This window comes from Gossypium hirsutum, chromosome A11 (assembly GCF_007990345.1).
Source record: "Gossypium hirsutum isolate 1008001.06 chromosome A11, Gossypium_hirsutum_v2.1, whole genome shotgun sequence".
In the NCBI taxonomy this organism is placed as follows: domain Eukaryota; kingdom Viridiplantae; phylum Streptophyta; class Magnoliopsida; order Malvales; family Malvaceae; genus Gossypium; species Gossypium hirsutum.
Window position 1 is genome coordinate 61,603,101 of NC_053434.1, and position 22,468 is coordinate 61,625,568.

Genomic DNA, 22,468 nt, shown 5'->3' on the forward strand with positions numbered 1-22,468 from the left:
TATCAAAGATGGATTAGTCGGGGGTGGAGGTCTTTGTGCAGCCGGATTAGTCCGGATATATTGAGTAAACTAGTCGTTCGTCATTTCGTAAAAAGCTTGTTTAGCCTCTCCTTCTTGGTTACTCGAAGTCGGTTGAGAATCAACCGGCGCTGTCCCTTGCGCTGGATCAGGAGCTATACTCTTGACATCATCAACTACAGCTCTGTCGGGATCCATTTACTATACGAAAATACATTTTCAAATGTCAGAAGTCATCACACTATCGTAGTATATAATAAGGCATGTATAGCTAGACTCACACGCGCTACGTTAGTTCTAGAGTAGACTAAACCGTAGCTCTGATACCAATAAAATGTAACACCTCTAACCCGTATCGTCGCTGGATTAAGGTCACGAGGCATTAACGAACAAAAACACATTTCCAAACAACTCTACATTTATACAAGTCATATTCATATATATAAAGCATAAGTTCAATTAAAATAATAAGCAAGATTTTATTAATCATAATATAATGTACAAATTATATTAAAAACATTTCAATAATATCCGAATACCTAGTAGAAATCAAACAATTTATATCTTATAAGCACATTTTAAAACAATTTAACAATTCGCATGGTACTTTATCTGTTAGCATATAATATACATATAATATTATCAACTTTACCAAATGGTCATATATATATGTCATATATTAAAATATAAGTCAATAATAAACCTCAACCAAAACACATTGAACGACCGTGTTTATTCACTTAAACCAAATTCATATATTCAACATGATATTTATATACTTACATATATCAAATCGATACATCATATACTTAGATATATAAGTGCAAAAGCCAAATAATCAATCAACATTTTCATTACCTAAATCCACATCTCATCGAATATACTTGTCAACCAAATTAAACTATTACTATTTTTACAAGTCATAACTGAATCATTTTAACCAAGGGTAACATAACAAACTTAATTTATACCTATATGTATACCATGGCCGAATCACTCAAATCACATCCAAATCACCAATCAACTTCAATACACAAAAATCATATCACATATACTATTCATCCATAGCACATAATATTATAATAAAAAATGAAGTTAAACCATAACCAAAAAAAAAAAACTAAACTCAACATAGAAAATTTAGCCATTTTCACATGGCTTAAATTATACATAAACCAAAATGCAACATTCCAAAGGTATAATCCAGCCTATACATGCCATAGATTCAAAAATTTACTTATAAAGATACCGAAGACAGTTGATAGTGTGATAGACTTTGCTGACGATCCCCAAGCTCGTAACTTGACTTCAAAATCTATAAAACAGAGGCAAACACAAACACATACAATAAGCTAACATAGCTTAGTAAGTCATAAGCAAATAAACAACCTAATGATATAATCAACTCAATTAAACTAAACCAAATTATATTATCATTACCACAATTAGTCTCAAACTTACAAATTTCATAAATAATACATTTTCATACGCAAATGCTACCTTGGCCGAATGCTCATATAATTAAAATAACAAATTATTATTCAACTTTCAAAACCAAAATGCCATTATATAACCAAATATACATTACACCCATATGCACAAGCTCAATAATCATAATATAACATCATGTACATATACTACTTATGTGACCGAATATACATGGTCATATATACACATATTCAAGAATCAATTCCATAATTTTCATATCATTTATTCACCAAGCCGAATACAATTACCATGTTCACATACATTCTTCCTTTACTTCATACAAGACTTACAACAAATATCAAGTAACTTACTTACCTTATTTCAAGTAGGAAATAAATTAATTCATACCTGTTCATTTTAGCTCAATTTACACATTCGATCACACTTATTGTTGCCCGATGAACCATTCAGAATTGGATAGGGCACTCGGATAATCACACATATCATACAATGCCAATGTCCTAGACATGGTCTTACATGTAATCATAAATTGATGCCACTGTCCCAGACAAGGTCTTACTCGCACACATATATTGGAATCACATATCAATGCCAACATATTAAACGTGGTCTTACTCGCACACATATATATATGCCATGGTCTTACTTGCACATCACATATCGGAATCTTATGTCATGACATATCTATCCTAGCTATTCCTAAGGCTCATACGAGGCTTTCGGACGTCGTAACTCAGTCAAAACGAATTCATAAACATAGCTTTCAAGCTTGTACACATTCAGATAATACATATCTTTATTCACATATTCATTTCAACATATATAGTTCACATTTAATTAAAATTAACAACGTCTATTTGCTTATAAACTTACCTCAGACGATGAAAAACCAGACAGCTAGTCGACAACTTTAGTTTTTCTCTGATCCAAATTTGATTTTCTCTTTTGTTAATCTAAATTAATATAAATTAAAATTATTTAATCAAATATTCAATCAAATTCATCCAAAAACACATAAATAAGTAAATTACAATTTTACCCCTTACATTTTACACCTTTTACAATTTAGTCCAAATTGCACAAAACACAAAATATTCAAAATTTGAATATACTCATGTTAGGCCAAATTATACCCATATTCATACAAGTCCATATATTTCATTTATTTCACATTTTAGTCCCTCAAATTATTATTTTTGTAATTTAGTCCTAATTACTCAAAATCATCAAAAATTCCAATATAAAACATGTTAACCCAAAACATATCTTTCATATTTCATCATCAAACAAAAAAAAATCAGAAACTTTCAACAATGGCATAACTTAAAATATTCACCAAAATCAAAAATTCAAGTATGGGTCTTGTAGATAATTAGCAACGATCTCAAAAACGTAAAAATTATAAAAAACTGAGCTAGAACTCACCTTGAATCAAGGTTCAATAAGGTCGAACCCTAGCTTTCTTTTTCCTTTTCTTTCTTATTTATGTTTCGGCAAGAACAAGCTTTATGAAAGCTTGTTTTAATTTTTTTATGTTTTAATATAACACATTTTACTATTATAACCTTAATAAAATTATTCATATTTCACTAACTAATGGTCGAATGTGTCCATACAATATATCAAAGGTATAACTAGATTATAAATACCCCATATTAAAAGAAAAAAGTAATTAAACACTTCAACAATTAGCATACAAATTTTACATTTTATGCAATTAAGTCCTTTTTCACGAAAATTTCACACACATAATAAACACAGAAAATAATTTCAAAATATTTTTCTGACTCAGATTCGTGGTCCCGAAACCACCGTTCCTACTAGGGTTTAAATCAGGCTGTTATAAGGGAAATAATTGTTTACCCAATACAAATATTACAAAAAAAGTATTAGTGCTTAAAGTGAATTCATTAATTACAAGTTAGGGTATCCCTCATTAATCTTTTTTCATAACTAGCTAAATTGTTTGATTCAGTATCATCATCACTTTTTTCATCATGCACACCTTCTAAGTTAGTAATATTCGAATATGCCTTGTCATTATTTTCATATTCCATAAGATCTACATATTTAGACTTGTGTGTTTTTAAATAAAATTGTGTATTGTCATTTGACAGAGGTAAATTAATGAAATATGTTGTTTTTTTTGAATAATATATATTGAAAAGTAAAACTTCCATTAAAACCATCAATGAGTCATAGATACACCAAAGTCAAAACAGGGTGGAAGTGACAAACAATGGACTCATCCCACCTCGAACCAATCGACTAATTAGAAAAAAATCCTAGATAAAAAATCCAAACCGAGAACTCACAAGCAAGACAACATAGCACAACTTAAAACTAAAGCAAATAAACAAAGATGAAATCAAAATATTCAAACTATAATAAACATTAGACAATCACAACATCATTATATAACAAATAATAAACTGTGGATAGATAATATATACATTATACTAACTTGAAATTCTTAAAATACCCAAAAAGAAATTATAAATGTTTTAACTAAGGAAGAAAAATATGGACAGTAAAGTATGAAGAAGAAGAAGAAGAAGAAGAAGGTGGAGACCAAACATCAACCTTTTTTCACCCTTTAAATGTAAAAACAAAAACAAAAAAAGAGAGAAAAACATACTTCAAAGGAACAAACACAAAATATGTATCTTTGAAGAAGGAAAATTCTTCTTCCAATACTACTTCATAAATATAGAGCTAAATCTATTCAAAGAAAATGAAAATGCAAAAGTCCTCCTCCACTACTACTTTATTTTTGGCTTTAGAATTATAAGATCCCTATACTTGTGAAGGAAGAAGGAAATTTAATTGTAGGCTAGTGATGGGAATTTAAAGTTACCATTGGTTGTGTTAAATGAGGGTAAAAGAATAAATTTGGCCAAAAGGCATTTTACCAAAAGCCAAAAGCTCAAATAAAATGCTTTTCTGTTTGGCTTAGAAAGTGTGTTTCGAAAGCATTTTGACCCTAAAAGTTATTTATTTAGTGTTACTTATGACTCCAAAACTATTTTTCATAAGCAATGGAAAACAAAAGCATGAGAGGAATTGGGGAGAACGGGGAGATGGGAAAGGAGAAAAAGAATAGAAGAGGAAATAAATGAATGGTGTGGGAAAGAAATGAAAAAAAGGAAAGAGATTCATTTTTATGTTTTTTTACTACCTAATCATTCAATGTGCTTTCTAATATGGGTACAACAATAGCTACAACTTTATATGCAACTAATGATAGTAATGATGATTCTTTTAATTTGTATGAGACATAAGGTTATGCTAGAGAAATGGAATATCATTAGTGTTGTAAACAAATCCTTACATGAGTAGATAATAATAGAAGAGAGATCAATCTAAAGTTCATTGAGGCTATCAAAGAAAAAGATGCTATAATTGTTGGTCTTTAGAAGACTAATATGAAGCTACATGAGGCTTTCAAAGAGAAGGTTGTCATTATTATCGTCATGAAGGAAAATTGAAAAATGCAAAGTTAAAATTAAATGTTGTTCAAAATAAGTTCATAGAAGCTCAAGTCATCTTGAAGAATTCTAGAAGTGAGAAATTGGTGAGATCTCAACTATTGTAAGAACAACAATTGGACATAAAGGCGTAGGTTATATTAATAATGGTGAAAAATATCTTCCCCCACTATTTTTGTTAAAGATAAAAAATTGTTGTTGGTTCTTACAAGACAACTAAAATTTAAAAGTTTACTTGTTACTATTGTGGAAAGGTTGAGCATATTATGCCTCGTTACTACAAAATTATTAAGGATAAAAGATGGAGAAATACAAGGAATCTTCTATCACGTTACATTTCAAATAATAATATCTCAGTAGCAACAAGTATGACACAAAAAGAAAGGCAAACTTGTATGCCATTATTATGGTGTTGTATGTCACATTAACCCTCTATGTTATAAGCTACTCAATGATTTAAGTTAGGAGTAGTATTCAAATGTTGGATGAGTTGTTTCAACAAAATAAAGCACAATTTGAAAAACTCACGAAAAAGAGTGGGTGAGAAAAGATCAATCACATATCACTCTTGAAGATTAAAAAAAAGCTTGATGCTTGATTAAGCATGAGGTTGTAACACATATTGATCAAATTGAAGATATTTCATCCATCTTAAATACTCCATCGAGGTTTCATGGAAAATATCTTTTTTGTTCTACATGTCACAACTCTTGTTTGCAAGGTTGTTGATCATGTAGCACCCCGCCTTATCTCTTTTAACGAATTTGATGCATAATGATAAGGGGAGAAGGGAGAAAAAGGGAGTACTAATATAGTTCTTCATGACTTGTTGCAAATTGTGTTGGAATGGTTGGCTTAACAACTTGTGTAGCAAGTTTTACAAGAAACTTTCATTAAGTAAAGGGAGAACATTTTGTTTTATTTTATGGCTTTTGTGTGGGTTATATAATTACATATTGAGTCCTAGATATGATATTATTGGCACCTAACTTGATAATGGTTAAAACACTATATGATGCTATTGTTTATTACTCTATTTGATGGATTGATTTAATGATTGCTATTTTAATTGAAGCAAAGTGATAAAATGGGTAGTTTTATTTGTTCATTCATTATAGGCTGAAGAAACTATGGAATCTTAAGATCAATTGGCACTTGATGCTGGCACACTTACTACCACAATTACTTTGAATTTTTTCCAAAAAAAAAAAGGGTGATGAAGGAAATTGTTATTCAGAGGGAGACTTTCTTCTTTTCTTTATGGTTTGAATGTCATATATGCTCTAAAGTTTGAAGTTCTTTTAATATGTGATTTATGTTTCATTTCATTTTATTTTATTTAAATGTATGGAGAGTGATTGTTTTTGTTGCAGGGGTTTTGTTAAAAATTCCAGAATGGGATATTGTTAGTACACAATAACTTGTGGTACAAGTTGTTTCCCATGACAAACCACAACTCATTTATGAATTAGTTTTATTTAACATTATCTTTATATTTAGATTATAAGAAACAAAAACGTGGGATATACATTGGATATCTATCGACTTAACAAAATACACTTAGAAGACTCCAAGATATAAGAGTTTTACTTCAAGTATTATTCTTGAAGAGTTCTTATCCTTACCTTGACAACAAGCTTTCAAAGAATCCTTGTCCAATCATGAGTCTTGCAATTGAAGATAGACCTTAAAGATAATAAAAAGACTTAAAAGTAATGCATTTGAAAAGCCTTGGAGTTAAATATCAAGATAATGCTTTTGAAATTAAATGAATTTTATTCTAGGTTATAAGATTAAAGTAGCCTACTTCAAAGCCTATTTAAAGAGACCTTTTTAAAAAAAAGGAGAATATACTTAGAGAGAGCTTACATGTTCATAATAAGAAATTTTAGTGTTTATTGTTTATTCATCTCTAAGTGATTACTTAATAGTCTTTAGTAGGAGAGGTTGTTTAGAGAAAGTTTATACTAAATTTACTAAAGTGATGCCGTAATGGTTCGAGGGTTTAGGTAAATTAGGTTTAAATTATTATTTGTACTATAAGTTTAGTAATGGATTTCTTCTGTAGGCAAGACCCTATAGAGGTGATAAGTACTTGGTGTGCCAAACTGCATTACTAATTTACTTGTGTTCTTTCTAGTTTTACTCCTTTGTTGTATTATTGTAAGAGTACTTATAACAAGCTTGAGGTCTTATCTTATATCACAATAAATTATCACAACTGACAACCAAACATACTTTCAAAATTCATCCCCTCGAAAACAAAATATTCTTGTCCAAAGTTATCAAAGCAAGTATCATTTTTATTTCTGGTATTGGTACATCTAGTATGTGATGGTGTGTGCTTTTTTATTTATCAGTTTTAAAATATTGTTTTATACGAATGTGTGTATTTATAGTCTAATTTTTTATTTTTAAATAAATTATATATCAATTTACCTACAAATATCCGTCAGCTACATATTTTAAAATGATTAATTAAGTTAAATAATTTAATTTAATAAATATTTTTATTTTTTAATATAATTATAATATATATAGTTAAGACAAAAAATATTTAAAATAAAAAAATCTTATACCAACATATACACCTACAAACAATTCAATATTAACTGATGAAAACATAACAAAATTTTGATTAAAAAAAATTATTATGTATATTCGGGATGGTACCGACCACAATAGTTTTATCACAACTCCAATGTCGATTTCACCAATTTAATCCCTTCATTTCTTTTTCTTCTTATGAGAAAAAAAGAGATCTAACCATTGTAGTGGTTCTGTAATGGTTACGACTATTTTATTCACTGTATATAGTTCGAGTAATAATTTTTTTTCGTACCAATTAAAATTTTAGTAAGTATCGGTCACATTGGTTTGAAATATTATGCATCAGCTACTGTATCGATGTTAGACTTGTCTCTCAATTCGTGTAGTCTTAGGCGATTCCTTCGCTTCAAATACGTCTAAATCAGCCTAACTCTCGCAAAAGTGAAAATTCTCACAGAATTTCTCTAAGGCACCGAAGTATAATGAAAGCAACTCGAACAGAAAGAGCAATAAATAACAGAAAATTCAAAGGAAACTATTGCTCACCAAATGTTTGGGTAAATGCTTTCAGACATATTCAGCTATGAAAAGTGATTACAAAAAAAGATGAGGCATCTATTTATAGTTGAGCTCCCACAGAATCAACGGTATAAATCGATTTACATCAGCTGCTAAGATTAGTTCTCATCTACAATAAGAGAGTCCTAAGATACTTAAATTCTATACGTGTTTATCCTTTAGGATTTTACAATAATTATCTTAGTAAAATACAATTTACTGAAGCGTTTCAATTCAACCAGGATTTAAATAGATGGACTACTGTTTCCATTCCACCAATTCGGCTAGTTTCAATGGGTCGAATGAACCCCATTTCATCTGTTAACTTACATGGGACGTTCCGTGCGCATTGGTCACGAACATTGATCTATGGCCCTTAACACTAATGCATGAATGATATTAAAAAATACATATATTTTATATTTGTAATTTATACATCAATTGTGCATTAATATTTTATACTTGTAATTTATTTAATATAATTTGTTAGATATTTATAAATATTTTTATATACATATATTAAATATTTTTCAAAAATATTAATAAATTTGAAAATAGTACACTGAAATAGATTATAAATACACACAAATTTTAGTTAAAAAAATCATACACCAGTCAATATGATACTAACTCCCGTTGTAAGTCTAAATTATTTTTTATATTCTTGATAAAATATCATAATATTAACTAATTTGAACATAATAATAAAAGTGCTTTTGAGAAATAAAATATTCATTTTAGATATAGTATTATAAAGTAACAAATATACATTTAAATAATGTTCAAATTAGTTAATATTATTATCTTTTAGTAAGAATATAAAAAAATAATTTATTATAACTTGTTAATATTTTAATATATAAAATATAAATTTTAAATATTTTAAGTAATTAATATTAATTATTTATAAAATTTAATTAGAATATAAAAACAATGTTTTAAATATTTGTAATTAAATATTAACACATTTTTGTTATTGTAAGAAATGTTTTTTTAGTTAATGATATTATTTTAAAATGTAATTTAAAATATAACCCATATTGGATATTAACATAACATAGAAAATATAAACCTAATAAATTAAAATATTATATGTATTTAGATTAAAGTTTAAAAAAGAGGTAATATTTATATACTAAATATAAATATTAAAAATTTTATATTAACATTTGTAATTTAAAGTGAATGAAAAGTGGTTGAAAGAAAATAGAGGGAAAAAAATAATAATGCTTTCAGAGGTGATTTTGATTAAAAAAAGCTAAAAATTTTAGATTTAGAGTAAAAGTAATTTTGAAAAACTACTTATTTCAATTAAAAGTTACTTCTTTCGCATAACTTTTCTTTCGAAAATATTTTTTAAGTATAACTAAATACAACCTAAAATAGTTTAAAACACATATTTAATATTCGTTTGATATAAATTCAAGTCGTATTACTCGTTCTAACTGAAAAGAAAAAAAATTATGTATTAATTATTTATTATCAAATGGTATGCACTCCCTGACTCCATAATCTCCTCGATTGAAATTTGTTAATTAATCCTGCTACGAAAATATTTCTAAAATAATCCCACAATACTGCAAAAGTAGTGGTCTTCAACGAGACTTGAAGAGAATATTCACCAATTGTCCAAGTTTTAACACACACCGGATACTGCGAACGAGTGGTCTTTAATGAGACGTGAAGAGAAACGAAAAAGATTCCATGAGGCTGTTCTTAGAACACTCTATCCACCGCCATCTCCACCGGAATCTGAGGAGGAAGAGGAAAAGAAACAGCTGATCACATCACAGAGGGCTGTCGACTTCCCAGGTGATTAAAAAATTATTTAACATCAAATAATTTAGATTAGAAAATGTAATCAAATTTGGGTGGCAGATGATTCTGAGGAGGACAAGTGTAGTTCCCCAAAGACTGCCGACGAAGATGACGGAAGTCAATCTGAGACTCAGAAGCTGAGTAGAGCTCAAAGGAAAAGACTTCGAAAGAAAAAGCTCAAAGAAGATGCTTTTTGTCGTGGGAAGATAATTGGGCCTTTGTTACCGTCATCTAAAAAAGATGGAGTGGGTTCATTGCAATGTGAGCCTGAAGGTGTTCGAGAAAATGCTCGACAGGAACAAGTTGCTTCAAGTGACAAACCTGGTAAGTTTTTAACTTGGTCTTTCTTCTTCTTTAACCAGATGGGAGACTAAAATAAATTCATTGATTTGGGGTGTTTGTTTAGGCGATCAGCAGGAAGGTGATTGTAGTACCAAGAAGAAGCTGAAACAGAGGATGATAGCTAAAAGGTTGGCTAAGGAGGGGCTGAAATCCACTGAAGGTGAGCATTCTGGTCAAGACAAAGAGCACCAAGTAATCTAGTCAAAGAGAATTGCCATCAAGCTTAATAATTTAAGTCCTTTAACATGGGTTCTTGTTGTGAAGACTCGGGTAGTTCCACCAGTTAGAACTCCGATGTAGTTGAAGAATAATAGATTCATGAACTTGAAAATACCAATGAAATATAGATTCATTGGTCAAGAATCTAGAAAACAACCATGCCTGCAAATGCAATAGATTCATTTTGGAGCCTAATGTATTATCTTTGCTTTGCTTTATTAGTAAAATGGGGAAAAGAGCTGATAGAAACAAGACTCCTCGACCAAAATGCTCTAGCAGATCATTACTAAGCAATGTCATGGGGACTGAACTGTTCACGATTTGCATAGCTAATGTTGGGCTCAAGGAGCAAATGGAGCCGAAGGCCCAAACTCTAAAAAATCCAAAAATTAGAACTTTACCCTAGACCCAAAACTGAAAACAAGCCTTCAGAACACAAGTTTTATTAATAGCTTTCTTCATCACTCTCTAAAAAAATTCAAAAATTAGAACTTTACCCTAGACCCAAAACTGAAAACAAGCGTTCAGAACACAGGCATTATCAATAGCTTACATCATCATTCTCTTCCATTTCAATTCAGTTTCTCACAAAACCCAAAACCTTGCCTTTCCCTCCCTCAATCATCCAATGGCGGAGCTGAAACTCTCCGAGAGCCGAGACCTGACCCGAATCGAACGCATTGGGGCTCATTCCCACATACGGGGCCTAGGCCTCGACTCCTCTCTGGAGCCCCGTGACGTCTCGGAAGGGATGGTGGGCCAAGCACAAGCTCGTAAAGCTGCCGGTGTCATCCTCCAAATGATCAAAGACGGTAAAATTGCTGGCCGTGCTATCTTATTAGCGGGCCAACCTGGAACCGGCAAAACCGCCATCGCCATGGGCATGGCGAAATCCCTTGGCCTTGAAACCCCTTTCTCTATGCTCTCTGGCAGCGAAATCTTCTCCCTTGAGATGTCGAAAACCGAAGCTTTAATGCAAGCGTTTCGAAAGTCCATCGGAGTAAGAATCAAGGAAGAAACTGAAATAATCGAAGGCGAAGTCGTTGAAATCCAGATTGACCGGCCGGCAGTTTCTGGGGCGGCTTCAAAAACTGGAAAATTAACGCTTAAAACGACGGACATGGAGACCGTTTACGATTTAGGGGCGAAGATGATCGAGGCATTAGGGAAAGAGAAAGTGCAGAGTGGAGATGTGATAGCTATTGATAAAGCTTCAGGGAAAATAACGAAGCTTGGAAGGTCATTTTCAAGGTCGAGGGATTACGATGCTATGGGCCCGCAAACAAAGTTCGTGCAATGTCCAGACGGAGAGCTGCAGAAAAGAAAAGAAGTCGTCCATTGTGTTACGCTTCATGAGATTGATGTCATTAACAGCAGGTAAATTCGAGCTTATCTTTGGCAAAAAATGTACCCTTTTCCAGATTTGCAGCTTTGTTGCCGTGTTTAATATGATTTCTCGAGTCTTTTTAACTTTTTCTGTAACTAGAATGCAAAGTGGTTCTTCCATTGTTTATCTGTTATTGTTCTGAAATTAGCGTAGAGCTGTTATCAGCTGTTTTGCTTCTGAAGTAAAACATAAATAGATTAACAAAAACTATGCCTGGGTGGAGAAACCTGTAACATTTTGGAAGAATTAACCAATTAGGTGAATTTGATTTACATGTTTCAAGCTATCTAGTGATGATTCTATTCAGAATTTGGATGCTGCATGTTAAGAGCTCTGAGTAGGGATGAAGAAGGTTAAACTCAATTAGCTTATAAGTAGATCATTCTTTGCTATGGTTGCGGGTAGCTTCTTCCAACGTGTATGTCTTAGGGATCAACATGTGTAGCGTTCCTTTATACCATCTCTACATATCTTTTGTCATGTTGTTCAATCAAATGTGATGATACCATTGGTTTGTGATTATTAGGGAAGAATTTGTGCATGGTATATGGCTGGTATGAACATCATAACTTGTTGAAATTTATCTCTCTAGCATAAAATTTATCCCTAGAAAACATTACTGTGAGTTCAATGTATGCATATCCGGTGCAACTTTTCTATAGGCAGTATCTTTGCTAGTCTGCCTTATAGGATAATAGACTTAGAGAAGTTTTACGTTGTTTCACAGTAGAAAATAATCTATTTTTAGTCATCATCTCATGTTTCATTATGTTTGAGCTCAGAACACAGGGATTTCTTGCTCTTTTCACTGGGGATACTGGTGAAATCCGTGCTGAGGTGAGAGAACAAATTGACACGAAGGTGGCAGAGTGGAGGGAGGAAGGGAAGGCTGAAATCGTGCCTGGTGTTCTCTTTATCGATGAGGTGCACATGCTTGACATCGAGTGCTTTTCTTTCCTGAACCGTGCTCTTGAGAATGAGATGGCCCCTATATTAGTAGTTGCTACAAACAGAGGCATAACTTCAATCCGTGGCACAAATTACAAATCCCCTCATGGAATTCCAATTGATCTTCTTGATAGACTACTAATCATCACTACTCAACCTTATTCCGAGGATGAAATTCGTAAGATTCTAGACATCAGGTGCCAAGAGGAAGATGTAGAGATGTCTGAAGATGCAAAACAACTGTTGACCAAAATTGGGCATGAGACCTCCTTGAGATATGCTATCCATCTGATCACAGCTTCTGCACTGAATTGCCAGAAGCGGAAGGGGATGGTTGTGGAAGTGCAGGACATCACTCGTGTTTACAGTCTATTTCTGGATGTAAGGAGATCAACGCAGTACTTGATGGAGTACCAAAAAGAATACATGTTCAATGAAGCATCAATCCTTGATGGTGGGGATGCCGATGCCATGCACGATTGATAGCTCCTTCCGGTCTGGTTGGAGACTTTTCGTTATCCCATGGCGTTACTGCAACTATTATTTGGCAAATTCACTGTGTAACAGTGAATTCGTTTTGTGATTTGTATGCGATACTGAGTCTTAATCCCGTGGATTTACGTGCCAAAACAAACTTGAAATTGAAGTACTGATGAATTTTAGAATGATGACAAAGCTGAAGTTCTGTTTTCAACAGATCATCCATTGGTCCTTCAAAGATTAATATCATTGCCTGTGGTAGAGAAAGCTTGCCGGATATTTATCATCTAATCCACGTGCTTGAAAAGCATGTCAAGTTATGGGTTTTCTTGCACGTCTCAAATACTTGTATTCATGGCAGACACAAGTCCTAAATGAATTGTATACAAGCATAATAAAAGAAAACATATGAGCAAAACAAGCCAGAAAAAGAAAAAATCTGAGTAGCAGTCAGCTTGGCAAACAAATGTTTCACTGTAGGGATCAATTGAATATGATCTAAAACTCTAGCCATTCATATCGTTTTCGTGACAGTTACAAGGACATCGTTGGTCGAGATAGCCAATGATGTATCCTTGCACATAAAAATGGTCTATTTTGTAATCAAAATAACATTAAGCTGATGTAACAAAATTTGTTAGTGATATGAAGTATTATTTATTTAGCTACTCGTTAAAACAAAACAATTATAAGTATAATATATATATAAGCACGAGTTTAAAAAGTTTTTAAACTGATTAATATAATATTTATTTTTCATTATACTATTGTATTTATTATTTTAAATACTTTTTTTATTCTTTATGAGATTTATTGTATTTATAAATAAAAATTTTAATTTTATTAAAAAAATATATATTTTTTGAAATAAATACTCACTGGTTATATTGAACAAAAGCTAATACATCCAAAAAAACAAAACAGAACAAGACCAAACAACCAAAAAAACCACTCATACCAAAATCAGGAAAAGCCCAAGAGACTCCAAACCTAGCTCAACACCAAGCAAAAACATGATAACAAAATAAGAAAGAAAAACCCACGGAAGAACAAAGTAGCAGGTCTAAAAATAAAAGAAAAATTAGCCCAAAACATATAACCAGTAAAATCGACAAAAGGGAAGCTCTAGTGCCTTCTATTCCAGCTGGAAACCAACCAAAAGAAACCCCTCTTGAAAAACATCAAAACGCGTGAGAAGCAGGGTCAGAAATTAAATGCCAACAATTAATTACCCACTGACCGTTTCAAAAACCAACAACTTCAATGATTACACCCTCCTTCCTGAAAGATCTTCCACAGATAGATTCAAACAAACATTTTTTTCTTCATCTCCTACCCTCCGACTCCTCAGTTCTCTCATGCTCTCTGTCTTCCGTTGATCCTCAGCCACCATCTCTGCCGTGACAGAAAATACCTGATTTACCAGATAAGTTGACTCTCTCATTCTTATTCCTTCTGATGCAATGAGATGCGCAACTTTGTTAACATCCCTGTTTGTAAAAAGGAAAACACAAGTCTGGAAACCCAAGCTTAATTTTTTAGAGTCGTTTATAAACACAGCAATCTCTGATCTATCCTCATACTCCACTTGTAGCTTACGTATAACCGTCCGGGAGTCACCCTCGATCTCCACTTTCCTCAAGCCAAGATATAAACCAAGTTGCAGCGCCTGAAGACACGCCACGGCTTCAGCAGCAAAGGCTGATGGTATGTTCGAGTTCATAACTATTTTAGAAACAATAATCTGCGCTTTATTATTCCGGATAACTAAACCAGAGCACGATTCCTTCTTATGTTTGTTGAAAGCAGCGTCAAAATTAATTTTCAGCCTCATTCCGATCGGAGCAACCCAACCACCCACACAGAGATGTTCAACAGGTACTGACGATTTCAGCCCATCCAATTCCAGCATAAAATTTTTAACAAAGTCAGCAATTTGTGAACCCGTTTTAACTTCACCTTCGTGGATAAATTTATTTCTGGATGTCCAAATCGCCCATAGAGTACATACTATAACTCTGCAAAAAGCTGTAGACCTTGATTGGAAAATAAGCTGTAACCAGTCCCTAAAATCATTATTTTCTTCTAGAATAGGCCAATTGATACCCAAATTCTCCCATGTTTCCTTTGCTGTAGGACATTCATGGAATAAATGTTCCCTCGACTCCACACCATTTTGGCACCTACTACAAGAAGCAGATCCCCTCAGTCGCCGATATTGTAGGTTACTGAAAGTAGGAAGAAAATTGCGTGAAACACGCCAAGCTGTAATCTTTATTTTAGAGGGTAGATCTAAGTTCCATAGCTTTTTGTAAAATTGTTTGTAATTTGTCTTTAAGTCATTTTGATCATTGTGTAAGAGAAGTTTATGGTCACTCCGCACCGAATATTCCCCAGTCGGCTTACCCCGTCAGATAATAAGGTCATCATTCTCGTACAACGACAGAGGAATGCATAGAATCCGCTCCGCTTCCTGCTCTGAAAAGGTATTACAAATCAGCTCAGATTTCCACTTTCTATCATTTGCCTCAATTAAATCAGCAACTTTTAATAAGCTCATATTAACAGATGTATGCTGAACTCGGAAATCCTCATTCCCAAGGATCCATGCGTCTTCCCAAATGGAGACATGTTTTCCATTTCCAATCTTCCAGCCCAACCTCTTCAGAAGTAGGCCCTTGGCCGTCCAAATACTCTGCCAGGTAAAGGAAGGTAACTTTCACAACCTTGAGTTTAAAAAATCAGACTCCTTAAAATATTTGGCTTTCAAAGTACGTGCTAGTAAAGAATTAGGATTACGTAATAAACGCCAACCCTGTTTGGCCAATAAAGTAATATTAAAATGATTTAAATTACGAAAACCCATACCTCCGTCTTCCTTTAACGCGCACAAAGACTTCCAATCGCACCAATGCATGCCTCGTTTTCCTTGATTTTTCCTCCACCAAAATGCCCCCATGATATATTCCAATTCCATGCACAGATTTTGGCAATAGGAAGCAAGCCATTGTGTAAGTAGGAATAGCTTGTAAAACAACCTTCATAAAAACCTCTCGGCCTCCCTGTGAAATATGTCTTAAGCTCCAACTATTAATCCTTTGCTTTAAATGATCTTTTAGATTTTGGAAAGCCAACTTTTTTTTTCGCCCCACCATAATCGGAAGACCAAGGTATCTCTTAGGATTCATCGAGCATCGCACGTTAAGAATTTGAAAAACCAAATTCTTATCTTGGTCATTAACATTTGAATTGAAAAACACAGTTGACTTTTCAAAGTTTACGCACTGACTTGAACAATCCTCATATTGCTCAAGAATATCTTTTAGCACACAAATCCCCCTTCTTGAAGTTTCTCCAAATAGAATATAGTCATCGGCGAACATGAGATGGGTGATAGGTGGAGTTGATAGATTGACCTTAGCACCAAAAATTTTTCCTTCTTGTCTTGCAAGTCTCATTAATGCTGAAAGCCCTTCTCGTCAAAAAAGAAATAAATAGGGACTCAACGGATCCCCTTGGCGCAAACCCTTAGAAGCCTTGAAATTGGACCCTTCCTCCCCATTAATTAAAATTGAGCACTGGACAGAATTGACGCAATGGAGGGTAAGACTAATGAACCTGTCTTCAAAACCCATCTTAGCCATCATTTCTTTAATAAAAGGTCACTCCACTCTGTCATATGCTTTATTCATGTCCAACTTTAAAGCCATGAAACCTTTTTTACCCGACCTTCTATTCTTAAAAGAATGAACTTCATAAGCAAGTAAAACGTTGTCTGAGATAAGACGACCAGGAACATACGCGCTTTGGGCATCATCTATACACCCATCCAATACCTTTTGGAGTCGATTAGCTACTGTCTTGGCAATAATCTTGTAAATAACATTAAATAAGCTGATAGGGCGATGGTTTTTCAAATTGGTAGGATTAGCAATCTTTGGAATCAACACCAGAAGCGTCTTATTGATATCTTCCAAAGAACTACCATTATTCAGAATATCTAAATAGAAATCACAATTATACTTACCAACTATATGCTAGTACTTCTGGTAGAAAATTGTTGGAAAACCGTCAGCACCCGAAGCTTTTGTAGGACCCATCCCTTTAAGCGCCTCAAGAATTTCTCCCTCAACATAGGTAGCCAACAAAAGGTGATTCATACTCTTCGAAATACATGATTGAACCCTAGATAATATGTACTCCATATTTTAGACCCTAGAAGACGTAAAAAGCTCTGAAAAATACTTGCTAGCAATAGATTCCACCTCTTTACTTTCCATAGTTAGAGAGCCATCGTTTCGTTGAAGACCTCGAATTTGATTAATACGCCTTCTCTGGGATGCATGTTTATGGAAGAAAGCAGTATTCTTATCTCCCATTTTCAACCAATTAGCCCGGGCTCGTTGCACCCAATATTTTTCCTCCTTATCCAGCTCCATATTCAGATGAAGTTTGACCTTGGCAATCTTTTCTAAAATCTCCTGTGATCGCTTTTTGCAATTTAGTTCATCTAGCCTCCTATTAAGATGCTTCACATCCCATCCTCGGTTATGCCTAAACTTGTTCGCCCAAACTTTCAAACCATTAGCTAGATTATCTATGCGATTTAAGTATGAGCCAGAACTCCTCCCGTAGCTTTTAAATCTCCTCCTCACAGGAATCCTCTAGAGTCCATCAAGATTCAAAACAAAATCAAGCCAATTTTTTTCCCCAAAATAGCATTCTCCGTCTCAATTAACAGCGGGCAATGATCGAAAAAAGAGTGTGGCAAATGTTGCAAAGAGTATGATGGAAACATTTGTATCCACTCGTTTGTAGCCACTCCTCGATTGATTCGTTCTCGAATGTTATATTCCATTACTCATCCCCTCTCCCAAGTGAACCACGCTCCCGAAAAACCAATATCCTCCAAGCAACATTCTTCCAACGTTCTACGAAAACTCTTCATCCGAGCCTCTTCTCTTAGCAACCCCTCTATTTTTCATGGGCAAAAAGAATATCATTGAAGTCGCCACTGACTAACCAAGGGAGTGAATTATCTCTTCCCAACCTTCGAAGTAAATTCCAAGTTTCTTGTTTATTTCTGACCTCCAGAGCCCCATAGTACCCAGTAAATCTCCAACGGGGAGCATCTTCATCATCTTGAATTTCGACGTCTATATGATTTCTTGAATAACTCTTTAAAGTAACAAAATTTCTCCCATTCCATCTAAGACTTAGACCACCTCGGGAACCGTCAGATAGAATATCGATACCATTGAAAAAACCACAACGCCTTCTAACAACATCCATTCTTGACTTAATTTAGTTTATAAAGAAGACTACTTGGGGATGGTATAACTTCAGCATATACTGAAGTCTTCTAACTGCTCACAGACTCCCCAATCCGCGAACATTCTAGCCAAGATTTTCATTGTTGTCGGTTGGTTTGCCCACTGGCAGCTGTCGATATCTAATTGGAATGAACTGAAGGCCTATCCACAGCCTCTAATGAATCTTGACTCGTAGAAACATTAGAGCCCGGTATATTAACTTGCTATCTTTTTTTTTCGTCGTCATCGGAGAAAGGTTCCTCTTCCAATTCACAGTCCATATATGCCACCCCCAATCTAGGCAAACGGTCCAGCCCATTAGAAGTTTTTGTAACAACACCTTTCATTGAAACTCCCAGCAATTGATTTTTTCCACCCGTCAAATCTTCTCCACCATTACCACTCAAATTCTTTCCTTTCTGGGACTCATTTAAAGTAGCTAAAAAATTTGAACCTTCTAGATTAATTCCCAAAACAGAATTAAAATTACCCCCATAATTTCTTCCATAATTAGAGCTTGAGTGTTGGCGCCCAAATTTTAACTTTCCAAATTACTATTATCTCCACTCCCTCGCAACCAGACACTGTTTGCAATGGAAGCTTTCTTCCCCTGCGCCCTTAATGACAAATCCCAACCCAATTCCACTTCCTGCAATCCATATTGAAGCCGTTTCGGACAAAAACTATCTCCATGCCCAAGACATCCACATAAGAAATAGAATAATGCTAATTTTTCATACTTGAATTTAACATAAGTGGATTTACGAGATCATAATTTTTTTTCGTCTTATTAGGGGCACTCGAACATCAAGTTGAACACGTATGCGCATGTAATTCATATTACCAATTGCCAATTGCTTCGTATCATACTCCAGAAACCTTCCAATAAAGTTGCCAAATTGCACTGCCATGGAATCCCTATAGAAGTCTAGGGGTAAATCATGAATCTGAATCCACCAATTAGAGAACACCAAAGGAACAAACATTGGATCTTCATTTTCCCCAATCCTATGTAAAATCAAGAGATGATTATTAAAGGTCCAAGGAGCACCAGTAACAACCCTTGAAATATCAACCTCATTAAAAAATCTAAAGAGAATGTTTCTCTCCCAGATTTGTGATTTGCACGCCTTCCAAAGGATGCCAAATATTTGCCATTGTATTACTCATTGCTGGAAAGTGAACCACATTGGCAGTAAGAAAACAACCCACTAAACAAAAACTATAAACATCAACTTTTTCCTCAGCATCCTCCGGTATAGAAAATGCCTCCTCCTCTCCATCATCCAAACTCAACTCTGCCATATCCCTCTCCATCGATAAGTCAAAACCGTAAGCAATTTAATAACCTCAGTGACTAGAGCAGTAGCAAACACAAGTCGACAAAGGACAGAGACAAAAGAAAGAAACAGTAACACAACTAAAGGTGAAAAAAGAAACAAGAAAAGAGCGTGTAATGAACGACAGACAAAAACGTGCCAAAGCGGCAGACTACTAACATTATTTTTATTAAAATATTTGATTTAATAAATTTTATAATAAAAATTATCACACTTGTAAATAAGAACTCTTATTCCACTAATGTATTTTTAGTAAATGATTTTATATAACAATAAATAAAAAATAAGTTTTATATTAAATTAATTTTTATTTTTTAGATAAAAAATTACTTCATATTTAAACTATTATGTTTCCATCAAGCAATAAAGTAGAAAGAAAAAATATATATTAGTTTTTGTTTTAGATAGTAAATTTAATTATTTATATAATAACTTTATGTTTATATATAAAATTTAATAGATAATACATTTATATAATCTAATATATTATATTTATATTAATTATATTAACTATTATGGTTAATTTATTAATTATTAAGAAAAGAAAAAGGTGAATGATATATCAATTGCTATAGTTTGTACAAATGATTTAATAACAAATAGGAATATTTTATTAGCAATAGTTTTGTCGATTAGTGCATTTAGACTGCACTTGCTTCACATCTATCCTTAATGACTGCATTTCCCCCTCTATTCGATCGAAGAGTTAACCACATACAGTATGATCATTTGGGTTGATCATTTCCTGAGGTTTTTGCAAATAAGAAGGTTGATAATTAGCATTTTTAACTTGATTTTAAGTATTAACTCTTTGATTTTTGCCACATTTTAAATTTGGCTGGTCTTTCCATCTGGGGTTATAAGTATTTGAATAAGGGTTTCTACCCATATTCTCTATGTAATTCACGTCCTCAGTTGGATTGTTGATATAATGGAAGAGTGGTTTGTCCTCTCCATATATAGATGGTGCATTATTCATGGACTCTATGCGATTTATTCTGTCCACTAACTGCTGATATTTATCATCCTTCTGGACAACCTTCACCGTAGAGGGTCTTTAGCCATATGTACATCATTCAGTTGGCCACTAGTAGGAGTTTATCGCCATATTTTTTTATTAATTTGTATGCAACCTCGTAAGTTTAGTTCATTAAGGCTCCTCATGCGGGTCCTTCTAATCCCGGCCTTGCGTATAACATTTGTAGTCGTAACCACTCGGGCAGGCCGTGATGTGGACATTTCTGAATTAGCGTCTTAAAACACTCCCAAGCTTTTTGAAAACTCTCCCTCTAACTGTTTGAACATGAAAATCTCTCTTCTTAGCTGGACCATCTTGCTAATAGGGGAGAACTTTTGTAGGAATTTTCCTATAAGTTCGTCCTATGTCGTGATGGACCTTGGTGCCTGTGAACCTAACTAAGAAAAAACATTATCTATTAATGAAAAGGGGAAACAATGAAGACAAATAGCATCATTGGTAACACTGAAGACAAAGCTGAAGGAACTGCTTTAAATGTTGACTCGGGTCTTCCTCATTGTTCCTCAAAATCGCAAATTGTTTTGGCTCATCTGGATCATAGCGGGCTTGATTTCAAAGTTACTAGTTATGATGGCTGGCCTCATTATACTCCCTTGAACCATATCTAGATTCGGTAGCACATACTTCCTCAGAGTTCTTTCGTTACGTGCCATAGGATTGTTTGCGAGTAGTTGCGGTGGTGGTGGTGGTAGATCTTCTAAGTTATTATTTTAAACCTCTTCAAACAGTGGATTCTCATAAGGTAAGTTGCCTACAGCCGATGGTGGGTTCTGTTTTTACAGCTACTGTTGTTGTTGCTGTTGTTGTTGACGATTTCTAAGAATTATTTTTTTAGATCTGTGACTGGCTTTATAGGTGTGCCCCTATTACGAGTCATACAGTAAACCCAAAGATAATAAAGTTAGTAAAAATATAAAAAATAAAATTGTAGCTATAATCTAAAAATTTCCTAATTATTCTATTAAAATGACAATTATAATTAAATTAGTGATGTCTCCCTGAAAACGGCGCCAACAACTTGATCACCTCCGGACGTACCACGTCCAGAGTAAGAATCCTCCACAAAATATATCAATTAAGCGGTATTCACAAGTATACGGGTCAGGTTGTAATATAGTTACAACGAAGTAATGAGTATTCCGAGGATCGTACCTAAGGGAGACGAGCATTAAGTTAACTTTAACCTAAGCACAAATAGATCTAATTAATACTTTAGATAGATTATATTACGATAAAATATAAATGAAGATAGAAATGAAGATTTTTGAGATTTTTAATAATAATAGTGAAAAGAATAGAAATAAATAAATAATGATAAACCAAATAGCAGAATTTATCAAATTTGAGCATATGTGATTATCTTGCTTCGATAATCATAACCAACTATCGCTTCAGGCTTCTTGTTCAATCAACTAGTTGATACCCTTGCAGGATCTTCTGATCATCCACTAGAATAACGAGTCAACAAAAACTACTTATCTCTCTACCTCATAGTCCAAACTAGTTCGGGGTTAAGGTGT

The 22,468-nt window shown here is 33.5% G+C and overlaps 2 protein-coding genes and 1 non-coding gene across 3 annotated transcripts; all 3 read left to right on the plus strand.

Moving 5' to 3' along the window:
- Positions 1-9,523: 9,523 nt before the first annotated feature.
- Positions 9,524-11,030, plus strand: LOC107957876 (uncharacterized). Its single transcript, XM_016893490.2, has 4 exons — positions 9,524-9,875; positions 9,942-10,205; positions 10,288-10,383; positions 10,665-11,030. Exons 1-4 carry the CDS (start codon positions 9,737-9,739, stop codon positions 10,730-10,732), a joined length of 567 nt encoding a protein of 188 aa, XP_016748979.2. The 5' UTR covers positions 9,524-9,736; the 3' UTR covers positions 10,733-11,030.
- Positions 10,996-13,471, plus strand: LOC107893145 (ruvB-like 2). Its single transcript, XM_041081829.1, has 2 exons — positions 10,996-11,819; positions 12,612-13,471. Exons 1-2 carry the CDS (start codon positions 11,071-11,073, stop codon positions 13,258-13,260), a joined length of 1,398 nt encoding a protein of 465 aa, XP_040937763.1. The 5' UTR covers positions 10,996-11,070; the 3' UTR covers positions 13,261-13,471.
- Positions 13,472-21,130: 7,659 nt separating this feature from the next.
- LOC121210223 (small nucleolar RNA R71) lies at positions 21,131-21,235 on the plus strand. The gene has a single exon (XR_005905346.1). It is a non-coding gene; the product is annotated as a small nucleolar RNA R71 (small nucleolar RNA).
- The last annotated feature ends 1,233 nt before the right edge of the window (positions 21,236-22,468 follow it).